The sequence below is a fragment of the Perognathus longimembris genome, chromosome 6, assembly GCF_023159225.1.
Source record: "Perognathus longimembris pacificus isolate PPM17 chromosome 6, ASM2315922v1, whole genome shotgun sequence".
NCBI lineage: Eukaryota > Metazoa > Chordata > Mammalia > Rodentia > Heteromyidae > Perognathus > Perognathus longimembris.
Genome location: NC_063166.1, coordinates 5,966,267 through 5,979,211, shown reverse-complemented (window position 1 = coordinate 5,979,211; position 12,945 = coordinate 5,966,267). Strand labels below are relative to the sequence as shown.

Genomic DNA, 12,945 nt, shown 5'->3' with positions numbered 1-12,945 from the left:
CTACTGTGGGGAATGTGGGTGAAGGAGAAAGAATAGGGAAACATAATCCACAAAATATTCCAGACAAAAATATGTTGGTTATTACAACAACCACAATTTGAGAACTATAAACATTTAATGTAAATTAGTGGTAAATCCTGTGGTGTTCTTAAATTCAATGATATTTTAAAAGCCTTCTCTGCCAAGGTGTTTTATAAACAAGGTGGTGGAATGATCTCTAAGAAAACCTTGAAATGTATCTTAAAAGAGAAGGACTTCATTTTTTAAAAGAACAAATTTAAATTACTTGAGACAGAAAATATTGATTGGTTCTATAAAAATGCAACCAAACAGTATAATCAGTATGTTTTTGTCAAATACCCATTTATGCAAAAGCAACTCCAGCAGCTCAGCAGGGCCGGCACACACACATTACTGCCGTGGGCACAGACGCTATGGTTTGGTGCCCATGTCTACTTTTATCCTAAGAAATGAATTTTCACTTCCTGTGACAGAGACAAGGTAGAGATGAACAGAAATCACTAGTTCTATATTTGACTACCAAGTCCTGACTGGAAGTATTTTTCCCTTTAGCAAATGGGATGTCAGCTCACATATTCTGATTTGTGGTAGAAGAAATAGACTTTCTGAATATAATTTCAGTGCTGCCACCATGTATTTTGCTCCAAAGGGCAGGAAGAAAAAACAAACAAACAAACTTGAAAATCATCCAATTCTAATAGTGTAGGAAATTTGAACAGTTCTGAAGGTAGAAGACAAATTGGAGTGGTAGTAAAATTTCTTTTCATAAACACAGTAGTCATCTGGTTAATCTTGCTATAGAGGAAAGCAACAGCCCCCCAAATTATATATCCAGAAATCTTATGGAATGATCAAAAAATAAAAAAGTTCCACAACTACTCTGGCTTCATACCTGGTTGGTGGGTGCTCCCAGCACAGAAGAACTCTGACTTGCCTGTTTAGTGAGCTCACTATCCACAGATGAAAAGCCCACAGGTTCCCTGGAGAACCACCTGTCCAGTCTGAAGCAGCAAACTACGGAATGATGGATTTGGGTCGGAGCCAGGGAATGTTCTCTGTTCTACAATCTCAACTTAATTTTTTCATGTCACTAACTGAAAATATTTTCTCCATGAGTCTTCTTCCTTGGATAAGCATTCATGGAATAAAAACACAGTTATTTACCATTATAGAAATGTAATTTGAGAGTTTTATAAAGTCTCAAACAGAAGTCAGTTTCAGAGCTACATATCACAACCCAAATTTTGAGTTCCTCTTAAGTAACAGTATATGTTCTAGAGTTTTTAGGTTAAAAATATATTCTAATACCATATATATTTCTGCTCCATGTAGCTAGAATTATCAAAACTTTGATGGATGATGACTATTAATATTTCCAGAAGAATAATTTAATAAAATTATTGAATTAAAAATTTGAATAAAACTTTTAAAAATTTTAAACAAAATTACCTTTTAAGGCTAAATAATGTCGTGTCTTCCTGATGTATCTTTTTTTTTTTTTTTTTTTTTGCCAGTCCTGGGCCTTGGACTCAGGGCTTGAGCACTGTCCCTGGCTTTTTTTTTTTTTTTAAACTCATGGCTAGCACTCTGCCACTTGAGCCACATCACCACTTCTGGCCGTTTTCTATATATGTGGTGCTGGGGAATAGAACCCAGGGCTTCATGTATATGAGGCAAGCACTCTTGCCACTAGGCCATATTCCCAGCCCTTCCTGATGTACCTTATTGAAACACTTAACGTTTACAACATTCCATTGCCTCATGTTTTAAAATTTACCCTAGTTCTATTTTATTTTGAACCTTTTATAGCAAACCATCATGAGGCTAATTCTAATGGCTCTGCTTCTGGTTAGCTACTTAAGTAATGTGCCTTGACTCTGAAAACCTAAATTTCAATTAAAAGAGCAAATGCAATAGAAAATCCACAACCAAAAATCCAAATAAGGTTGAAATTAATGACCAAATTTAAAAGTAATGCTAAGGATAGCAAATATTGGTTAGGTCTAGTAAAACACTCCTTTTTCTAGAATATTGTTTATCTTTGGATTGTCTCGGTATCACTGTCGGATTCTATAGGCACAAACCACATTTTATCTCTTTTATTAGTACAGTTTTAGGACCCAGTATGTGGATGATTTACAAAAGAATCTCAACAAATACATAAATGGATGAATGGAATGATGGATGTATGAGTTATGCTCATTCTACCATGCTATGGTATAGGGAAAACTTCTGGACATTCTAGCCAAGAGCCAAGGTTATAACATCACTCTGTTCATTTGCATTGTTATTCAGTGGAGGTCCCTCATTTTACAGACCTTTATGATTCTCTTAATAAATCTCTAGGGACCCATGCTTTTGTTTGAGGGGGCCTGTATCCTCAGGTTTGCAGAGGATTTGGGCAAACTAGTCAAGACATTCCATCTTACCAGCTAGTGTGGCTGGCAGACGTCTGGAGACATTTTGGGACTTAAGTCTTGAGACACAGCTTTCTCTGTGTGTGTCTAGATTTGGAACTTCTATAGCAATTTGTGCTTCTAGGTAAAAAATCAGTCTGAAGATTAGGCCAACAAAAACAGAAAAGAGCATAAAAGGGAATTATGGGAAATTAAAGATAGACATCCAGTACTCATTTTGAACAATATTAAACTTTGCTTGCAGGTAAATTTTATGCTGGACTTTGTTTACCTAAACCAATACATACATTTCCATAATTGTTTAATCCTATTTGAAGTGACATATTTGGGAATCTGCTAATCGAAATATGTAATGCCTGATTTCTAGACATACTACAAAGCCACATCATGGTATTGGCATAAAAATAGACACACAGACCAACAGAGCAGAATAGAGGACCTTGAAATGAAATCTATACAGGTTCAGCCAATTTATTCTTGACAAAAGTGCCTAAAATGCACATTGAGGAAAGCAAAGTATCTTCAACAAATGGTGCTGGTAATTCACATGCAGAAGAGAAAAACTTGACTCCTATCAATCATTCACAAAAATCAACTCAAAATGGATCAGAAGGTAAAAACTGATGCTTTTGTGTGCATGCCATCCTGAGGACTGAAACCAGGAGTTAGGGTAAGTCTACCAGTGAGCTACATCCCTAGTCTATTTCTTAATCCCAAATACATAACATTTTCAAAATGTCTTTGCAGCTCTTAAATAAAACTTCAAAGGGTTTTTTTTTTAGTATTTGTAAATATTCTCATCTTACTGATACTTTTGCTAAAATCTTACCTAAGATATTTTGGATTCAATTTACAGGCACTTTGTTTTCCCTTTCCTTTATAATTAAAAAGATCACAATAGGTAGAAACTGGAACTTACATAAAGAACACAGGAGATGTACAGTCATCTCCTTGGCCTTACAGGAGATGTACAGTCATCTCCTTGGCCTTTTTGAATCAGTCAAAAATTTACAATTGTAGGACTGAAACTTCTAGGGACTCATCTAGTATTTAGAGCACAGCTGAATGATATACTAGGTTCTTCTTTTCACTCAACTTTTGTTTAAATTCTATGGACAGTTCATTTTAAGTTAACCAACACAGGATGGCTACCTAAGATCTCACTCATTTTAAAGTTTAATTTTTAAAAATTAAGCTGCCTTAAATTTTATGTATATAGTTTTGTTTTCTTGAAAGATTACAGCAGAAAGGCTTAATTAAAAGTTTTAATTAGTCCTCCAAGTTAAAAGCATGAGATAGTTATTGGGGATCTTGAGCACTCCAATTTGTTTAATGGCTGATCTCTGGTAAATTCTATCTTCACACCCCTTTTCATCAGTCTGAAGATTCTACAGAATGAAGAGTTCGACTAATGTTTTAAGGATCCATCTTCGAATCCCCTTCACAAAGTGAGATGGACTAGTCACCTGATTAATCATAAACCTGGCCGATCAGGTTCCTCCAGAAGCAGAGGCTAGATTGTACACAGAGGAGCTCTTCTGTGAGTGATCAGAATTCCTGTTTGTTAAGAAATCCAAAGCTATCTGCAGCTTATAGCCATACTTTTTGCCTTCTGCCAAGCCACATTTAGTTAATTAGAATTCAGAAGAGTTGATGAAAAAAAAATACTCAACTATTATCAATGCTAAAACATACTCAACTAATTTGGAGATGGGAGTGGGCAGGAGGAGTGGTGAGAGGAGGGACAGGAGGAAAGGCAGGAGGAGTGGGTAGGAGGAGGGGTTGCTGGAAAGAGCTGTATTCACATGGATTATTTCCCAATAAAAATAGCCCTACATTTTATTTAATTTTTACTTGCTAATTTGGAAGGAACTCCAGAGGTCATGATCCTGGATCTCTATTATAGTTATACCAAGTGTTTAGGGCTACAGAGAAAATAGGGTAAGGGCTAATTAACTATCATGATGATGAACTATCAAGGCAAAATGAATGCAAAAATTCAGACATTTTTCATATTTCAAGTCACAGAATGCTTAATAGTAGCAAAGTAAATATTATGAGTAAAACACAAAGCCAGACACACACACTCATCAGCTAAAAACCATAGGAAAGCACCAAGTGTGGTTTTTGAATGCTTAGTCAATGTTTTGAAAAGAAGCTAAGGGTCCCAAGTGAGTTTTTATGACTATAAGCGATTTTCTTTTCAAAAGTACGTTTAAATGAGGGATAAAAATACAACAAAGAAAGAAAACCCAAACTATGTTTGTTGGTAGGTCTATACCATTTTCATACATTTAACAGGAGAAGGTAGAACACAATGTTTCTGCAGCCATAAGTGATGCTTAGAAGAAAATTAAATCACTGAATGATGCCAGGACTGATTATTCCACTGCACTTTAAAAGCAAGAGATTGCAGTCTGTGAGTCCAAAGTGGTTTCATATGGACCGCTACAGTTGTGGTTTACTCTTGAAAGTATAACCTGTCAAATTAGAAGCAGGCAAGACCTCTGCTTTTAACGGTTCCACTTTCTACTGTCTACAGTTGTGGCTATAGGCCATCATTGTTTTATCCAGTTAAATGCTACTTTTTTTTTTTTGAGAAGTAGAATATCAAAACTACTGTCTGTTATCTCAGGTTTTGGTCCTGATGTAAGTTTAAAGAAGTTACCAATCTCAGGCTTATAGAGATGAAGTAGACTTTCCACTGTGACCATTGTTATCAACTACTAATATTTTATTATCCTTCTTACCACATATAATTACAGGAAAGTGGTATATGGACCGTATAAGTGCTCAATCTTATTCCAATCTGCCCTTTCAGATACTTTGATTTTAATAAGCACCTTACTGAATCATCATTGTCCAGACTTACTATCATGACTGTGGGCTATTATGAGCTTAATGTTATAAAATGCTCCATTTTTTTCTCTTTTCCTTAATTGTGGAATGCTCCTTAGGAAACAAGTTTGTTTAGCTGAGGTTTTTCCCTATCAAACAACAAACTACCTGTTCAATTTTAGTTATGTTTCATTTAGAGTCGTTCCTTAAGGCCCATGTTTTATAATATAAAAATATTAAAAAATAAAGCATAAATAGTATTTGCTCTCTGTGTGATACATTATAACTGAAACCATGCCACTAAACAATAATATCCTGTTTAGGCCATAATGACATCAGAAATTTATGTTTATCATCTGCTTTGGACAACTTAGCAAGATTTTAGCTCAAGGCAATGTTGAACTAAAACCATTTGCAGTTACCCAAACCAAGATAACCACACATTTCTAAGGTAATTGATACCTAAAAGAACAATGCCTTTAGATCACAGTTCATGATCTAAGCATTGCTAATTCTTTAAAGAAGGTTGTTAAAGTTTATAAAGCATAAATGTCTATTGGACTTCCTCCAAAATTTAACATGAAATAATTATATTTTTAGTATGCATAGACAGTATGATGAAGTAGGCATTTAGCAAATCGTTTTAGAATTCTGGAATTACCTCTCTTGCTCAAAGAGGAGAAACTCAATTGATTGTTTTTAAGCACGTAAAAATATAGTAACGGGTGAAAACTGTAGGAAAACTGTCCTATATTTTGGATGGCACTCAAGTGAAATAAATCATTACTTTCATTTTCCTGAAGTATATTTAAAAAAACAATAATTTTATGTATAGACATTTTTAAGGTCAATAAAACATACAGTTTTCAAATCTATTGTGAAAACATATCTAGGCAATCCAAATATATGTCAGTAATTGTGTTAGTGATACAAAGCATAGAATTGCCCTGAGTACCACCTTAGCTAGCGAGTCCAATCATAACCTGCGAACACTCTGAAAAATAGCTCTTTGCAGTTTATGCCAAAAGTGTTAAGTAAAAGCCTTCCCCCCAAAGATAACAGGATAATTTGTAACAACAAAAAAGTAAATATCTGACTATAAACTAGCTTAAACGGAATAAAGTGAAACCAGAAAATGTCAGATCCTGAGGAAGGAAACCTTGTTTTCAAAGAAGAAACAGAGAAACAGAGAATTGAGGCTATCTTCCAAAGTCAACTGTGAGAGAAATTCCTTCTCTCCAAGGTTTATTCCATGGGACACTGCTGCCATTCGACAAAAGGTCTCTCTCGGGAGGAACATCAATAGCATGGTACTGAGGACTGCAATGGTGGTTGTGTTACTATGAAAAGGAGGAAAAGTTTCATACCTCCATTCTTTCTTGTTTAACGTCATCAATTTCTTCATCTTCAAACATTGCCAAAAGTTCTCCTGTCTGGTCAATAGAAGTGAGGAAATCCTGAGCAATTTTCTGTCTTTTGTTTGCATTACTACTGCCACTCAGTTTGTCTTCGTGAAGATAAGGAAAGAAAAAAAGAGATGTTATCCATAGATTTCTATCAGCACTTACCAGTACTTGCATTAAATACTGTACAGAAAATTTAGAATTCTTTCAGAAGTTTGTAAAAGAGGGATTCTTGCATTTAAAATACAAGTAGAGGAGTTATAGAATTAAATCATTCATTCTTATCACAAATTGGCAGAACAGAATCAAATAATAACCACAATAAGGATGAAAGGGCTGACTGGAATCCTTTATAAAAGGTTTTTGGATCAGTGTACCATTATCAATATACCTGGGCATGTACTTAATTTTTATTAAATTTGACAAGTTTTCAGTCATTATTTCTTTGAACATTATTATATTATTTCAGGTCTTTTTTTCTTTCCTTTTGATGTACACATTATGCATGTACTGATGTAACTTAATAGTGTCCCATATTCCTCTGAAGCCTTGTTAATTTTTCCTTGTTCCTATAAATTCATTAAATCTTGAAAATCTTTTTCTATTTAGGATATGGTCTTAAAAGAGTGTGTAGAAGTTTTCAACGATAGTATTTAGAGAACAATTAAATGCATTTCTCCAGCGAGAATCTGCCAAGCTCCTTACACAGACATTTTATAAGTCATATTTAGGGTTACATGTCTGTCACCTGAGTATGTACCTTATAACTTATGCCAAGCAATCTATAAAAAGTTTTAGACATGAAACAAGAATTTACAATGAAGATTCAAGAAAAAAGACTGAGATTAAGAATCTCAACACACCAACATGATGTCATTGGACAACTGAACAGTAGTAGTCTTAGCACTCTGAGCTTCTTTGTGTTGAAAATCAGCCCCTTTAAACTATTCAGAGGCAGGCATGTATCAAGTGTTTTCACTAAATTATGTTGAACTCTCATAAGGACTCCACATTTTAAGTGTTCTTAAAAGAACACTAAAATAAACACAAACACGAACAACAACAAAAAAGAAATGAGAACACTACTCTCTAGATACCACATAGAGAAAGCAGAGACCTGGGAATGATTGAAATACAGGTCTGTTTTGCTCCCATATTCTTTATGCACACCATAAGAGGAAAGATTTTAATTTATCTGCGGAACTATTTTCCATGTACTGAATTCTATGAGAACAGCCAATATAACAAATAAGTGACAGTGTGTCACAAATTTGTACATAACTTTTTTTTTTTTTGGCCAGTCCTGGGCCTTGGACTCAGGGCCTAAGCACTGTCCCTGGCTTCTTCCCGCTCAAGGCTAGCACTCTGCCACTTGAGCCACAGCGCCGCTTCTGGCCGTTTTCTGTATATGTGGTGCTGGGGAATCGAACCTAGGGCCTCGGGTATACCGAGGCAGGCACTCTTGCCACTAGGCTATATCCCCAGCCCCCTGTACATAATATTTTATGTAAGGAGATTTAAACAATTTTTTTCAAATTTTTATTATCAAACTGATGTACAGAGAGGTTACAGTCTCATACGTTAGGTATTGGATACATTTCTTGTACTGTTACCTTGTCCCTCATACCCCCCTCCCTCCTCCCCCTTTCCCTTTTCCCCCCTGAGGTGTTCAGTTCACTTACACCAAACAGTTTTGCAAGTATTGCTTTTGTAGTTGTCTTTTTTTTACCCCGTGTCTCTCAATTTTGGTATTCCCTTTCAATTTCCTACTTCTAATACCAGTATACACGGTTTCCAATATACTCAGATAAGATTACAGAGATAGTGTAGGTACAACCAAAGGAAGGTGATACAAGAACATCATCAATAATAGAAGCTACAGCTACAGATGGGACTTTGAAAGTAGTTACAACTGTGATATAACAATTGTTTCCATAGCATGGAGTTCATTCCACTTAGCATCATTTTATGTGTTCATAAAGGTATAGCTATTGGGCTCTTTAAACTTGACTTTTTGATTAATGTAACTAGCTCTTCAAAGTTTATTTATTCTAGTTTTCTGAAATTCTTCTTAATCTAGCAGTTTAATTTATCAATGGATGCATCATATAATGTCTGTTATTAATAAAAGTTATTTCTAAAATGTGTATGAATTAAATAAGATTTATAATTTAATCTGATTAATACTTTGATTCAGTAAGCATTCTTTAGTACTTATGTATTTGCAGCTTAGCAGTTTGATTTTGCAACATCAATATTTTTCTAAACATTGTAAAATAAAGAATTGAGTTTCTAGGTAAGAGAAGGAAAGTTTTCTACTTTGTATTATGACTTTTGTTAGATTTTTAAACAACACAAGAATAACAGACTAGAATGAGGTAACTTTATGTCATTAATCATAGCAGATCCTTTTTATGGTAAATTACCAAAATCTATATGAGTCAGTTTCTAAACTATGTACTATTTCTGGCTTCCTTCATCTACCACAGAAAAATTGCATACAAAAATCAGTTATGCACTCAATGAACACAATTTTTATGTTTTCATAAAATAATATACATTATTAGCAGAAAGAATTAAAATACCAGATTCATATGAAGTGAAAAGACTGAACCTTTGACTAAATTAATGTAGATAATTTCTAAGCTATATTTAAAAGATGTAAATATGTCACACTCTGACGGGAATATATACATACATATTTATGATGTATATGTATTATAGTTATTTTAAATACCTTTTTTGTTATCCTTTTTAAATTTTATTCTAGGCATGTAAAGCATTACCAGAATTTAAAAATGAACGTTTACTTCTAGTTTCATGAAACTGAGTAGTCACATTTTAAACTGTATCTGGTGAATTTGTTTAAAACAATGAAAGGCAAATATAGGAAGGGATCTTTTAAGTATTTCTTCCTTTAATTTCAAACATATTACTATTTATCTATATTCAGGTTTATATATCAAAATATACAAGTACATATATATGTATATATATTAGATAGATTGATGTGTGCCTATGTGTTTCTATATATTGAACCTCATGTACTCTACCCCTTGAGGTGCTTTTGTACTGAAGTGGAACTCAAGATCCTCCTGCCTCTGCCTCCAAATGGTTCTATGATTTTATCTACATTGACATTGTAAAACTGTGTCATCTAGCATAAGTGTGTCATCAGTTCTTGTTAATTCAGTGCTTTGTTTTGGTTACCTTCTAGAAGATCATCCTCATCAATGCCTTTCACAATCTTTGATTTGTAGTCTCGGATAAACATGTATTTTAGAAGTCTTCTAAGTTTTTTCTGTTAAAAATATGAAATAAATGAGAAAATTATACATATATTTACTGATAAAGACTATCATGACAACTAAATTTATTAAACTTCTTGAGCATCACTGTGAGAAATACAGAAATCATTAATACATTAAAATTAAAATGTGGCCATTTAAAACATAATAAAAACAAAAGTATTAGCTACAACACAAGTATTTCTAACAGCATTTTTCTACAATCCAATACTTTCCTATATCATAATACTTTCTTATATGTCATAGAGTTTTAAAATATTACAAAGCTTTTGATAAATACATTTCTCATACTAAGATTACTTATGCTGTTGAATTATGTATAGCTTTAAGATGAAATTTATTTAAAATAATTTATAAACATCTAGACAATAAGTTTATAACAAATCCTTCAAAAGGCAAGAAATGGCTTTCCTATTGTTTTGTGAAAATATTTATATTAATTAATTAATTGGAGACAAGATTTGACTATATAATACAGGCTGGCTTCAAACTTCTGATTCTCCTGACTCAGCTTCCAGAAATCTGGGATTACAGGTACACCCTACCATGCTTGTCTGCTTGGCAATTTCTGGAAAACATTCTATAAAAAACATGTTTTTGGGGGCTGGGGATATGGCCTAGTGGCAAGAGTGCTTGCCTCGTATACATGAGGCCCTGGGTTCAATTCCCCAGCACCACATATACAGAAAACGGCCAGAAGCGGCGCTGTGGCTCAAGTGGCAGAGTGCTAGCCTTGAGCAAAAAGAAGCCAGGGACAGTGCTCAGGCCCTGAGTTCAGGCCCCAGGACTGGCCAAACAAACAAACAAAAAAACATGTTTTTTTGAAACTCAAAGTTAACAAACATAATTTTTTGTAATGGCCTACTTTGCATCTTTTAAAAGGTGAGCCTAATATAGTTTTACTACATACCTGATGGATAACCCTCTGTAGTTTCTTGTTTGCTTACACTGAGAAAATATTGCCACTGGTTTCTGACCTTTAGGTTTATAATTTCTCATCAGATGAAACATATTGCATCTTGCAAGGCTTTCTCTCTCATTTTCTCTCTGTATATATCTATCATCTGATATATATACATACATATATATATATATGAGTATATATGTGTGTATATATTCAGTTATTTGCCTGTCCTGGGGCTTGAACTCAGGGCCTGGGTGCTATTCCTGAGCCTCTTTGTGCTCAAGCCTAGCACTCTACCACTTGAGTCACAATGCCACTTACACGTTTTTCTGAGTAGTTTATTGGAAATAAGAGTCTCAGGGACTTTCCTGCCCACGCTGGCCTTGAACTGCAATCCTCAGATCTCAGCCTCCAGAGTGGCTAGGATTACAAGCATGAACCAACGGTGTCCAGCTCATCTGATATTTCTGATAGACCCAAAAGAGGCAAAATGTAATCACAAGGAAACTGAGGTTAAAAAAAATAGAAAATACCCAGAACTCAGCAGGGCCATGGGTAGAACATGGCCTGTGAATCTCAGTTTTCACTTGTAAAACAAGAGACGAGCCTGAACACATGCCTGTGTGGGGATTCCCAAGAAAGCAGGGGAAGTTAAGCTATGAAGGAAATATTCCTGCCCAAAGATCTTTGCTACTCTTTTTCTTCTCTTTGCTCTGATTCCATTTGGCATTTTAATTTTATTTTGTCTGATATTTTATTTATGTATGCTACTTTAAATTCTTTTCAGAGCATTTCGGTATATAAGTACAATTATAAGAAAATAGGTGATTACTATTCTGGTAGAATGCTCTAGATAGCTTAGAAATATAATGCCAAGTAGTGTGCATTCCTAAAGTTTCCATATAGTTAAGATTTTGGCTTCCCCAACAGGGCAAGAAGAGGAAGTGTCAGCGTAGACTATTAAGTGCAACCTTATTTTTGCCCACAGCATCAAGATTCCTGCACAGCATGCTGCGATAGAGTCCTTGAGGCCTATTGCTCTTCAACAATGCCTCAAGTATTAAAAAAAAAAAATGGCACCAAGTCTTGCAAACACTTTCTCATTTATGCCATCTGAATTCATTTCTCCCATTTCCAGAGCTACCATACTAATCATACTTTGCTCTGATTGCTAAAGCAGGGTTTTGGTTAGCCTCCTTCTAGTAGCCATTCTACTTAGGTTTGCATGAGCCGTACCATAGTCAGATGCTTCCATTTCAACATTCAGCCTCTCCACCTAATCTTACAACCTTGAAATTCTCAGTCTTAAAATGCGTCTTCAGGTCAGCTAGATTTACTACTGTACATCCTAAGCTTCTTGATTTACTGCTGTAAATCCTTTTTTTGATAATAAATATATTTTTCATTTATGTATCCTTTTTATCAACTAAGAGTTGATTGAAGCCTGGTGTTGGTGGGTCAAGCCTATAATTCTACCTACTCAGGAGGCTGAAATCTGAGGATCACAGTTTGAAGCCAGCCCAGGGCAGAAAAGTCCATGAGACTCTTCTTCAATAAACTACTCAGAAAAAGCTGAAAGTCGTTCTTTTAGAATGATAGCCTTGAGCAAAAGAAGCTCAAGGATAGCGCCCTGACCCTGAGTTCAATCAAGCCCCAGGACCAGCCAAAAAAAAAGAAAAAGGAAGGAAGGAAGGAAGGAAGGAAGGAAGGAAGGAAGGAAGGAAGGAAGGAAGGAAGGAAGGAAGGAAGGAAGGAAAAGTTGATTGACTAAAGCATATAAAATAAACTATTTTAATTAGCTCTTCATGGAAAATTATGATAAAATTAAACACAAACATACCAGTGTAAATATTTTAATACCAAGAGTTAAAAGACTAAGAAACATATCAAAAGATAGAAATTATAGTGTTTTCATGCCTATAAATATTCACCTTGACTTTTCTCTTCCCTATAAATCAGTGTTAGAGAATAAACTTTGTAAAGTTCAACTACCATGTGAAATTCTGTAGTCCTGTTGATGTTAAGGTTCACAAGAGCAGACAAATAAATGAATG

General features: G+C 34.7%; 1 protein-coding gene across 2 annotated transcripts in view; it reads right to left on the bottom strand.

Annotated features, from left to right (window-relative positions):
* The window catches only part of Supt3h (SPT3 homolog, SAGA and STAGA complex component), a 241,970-nt gene that overhangs the window by 83,694 nt on the left and 145,331 nt on the right, over positions 1-12,945 (bottom strand). For both annotated transcript variants that reach the window (XM_048347678.1, XM_048347679.1), the window contains 2 exons: positions 9,890-9,980; positions 6,644-6,783 (listed from right to left, as the gene is read on the bottom strand). In XM_048347678.1, the coding sequence (XP_048203635.1) occupies positions 6,644-6,783; positions 9,890-9,980 (231 nt within the window). The remainder of the gene's footprint in view (positions 1-6,643; positions 6,784-9,889; positions 9,981-12,945) is intronic.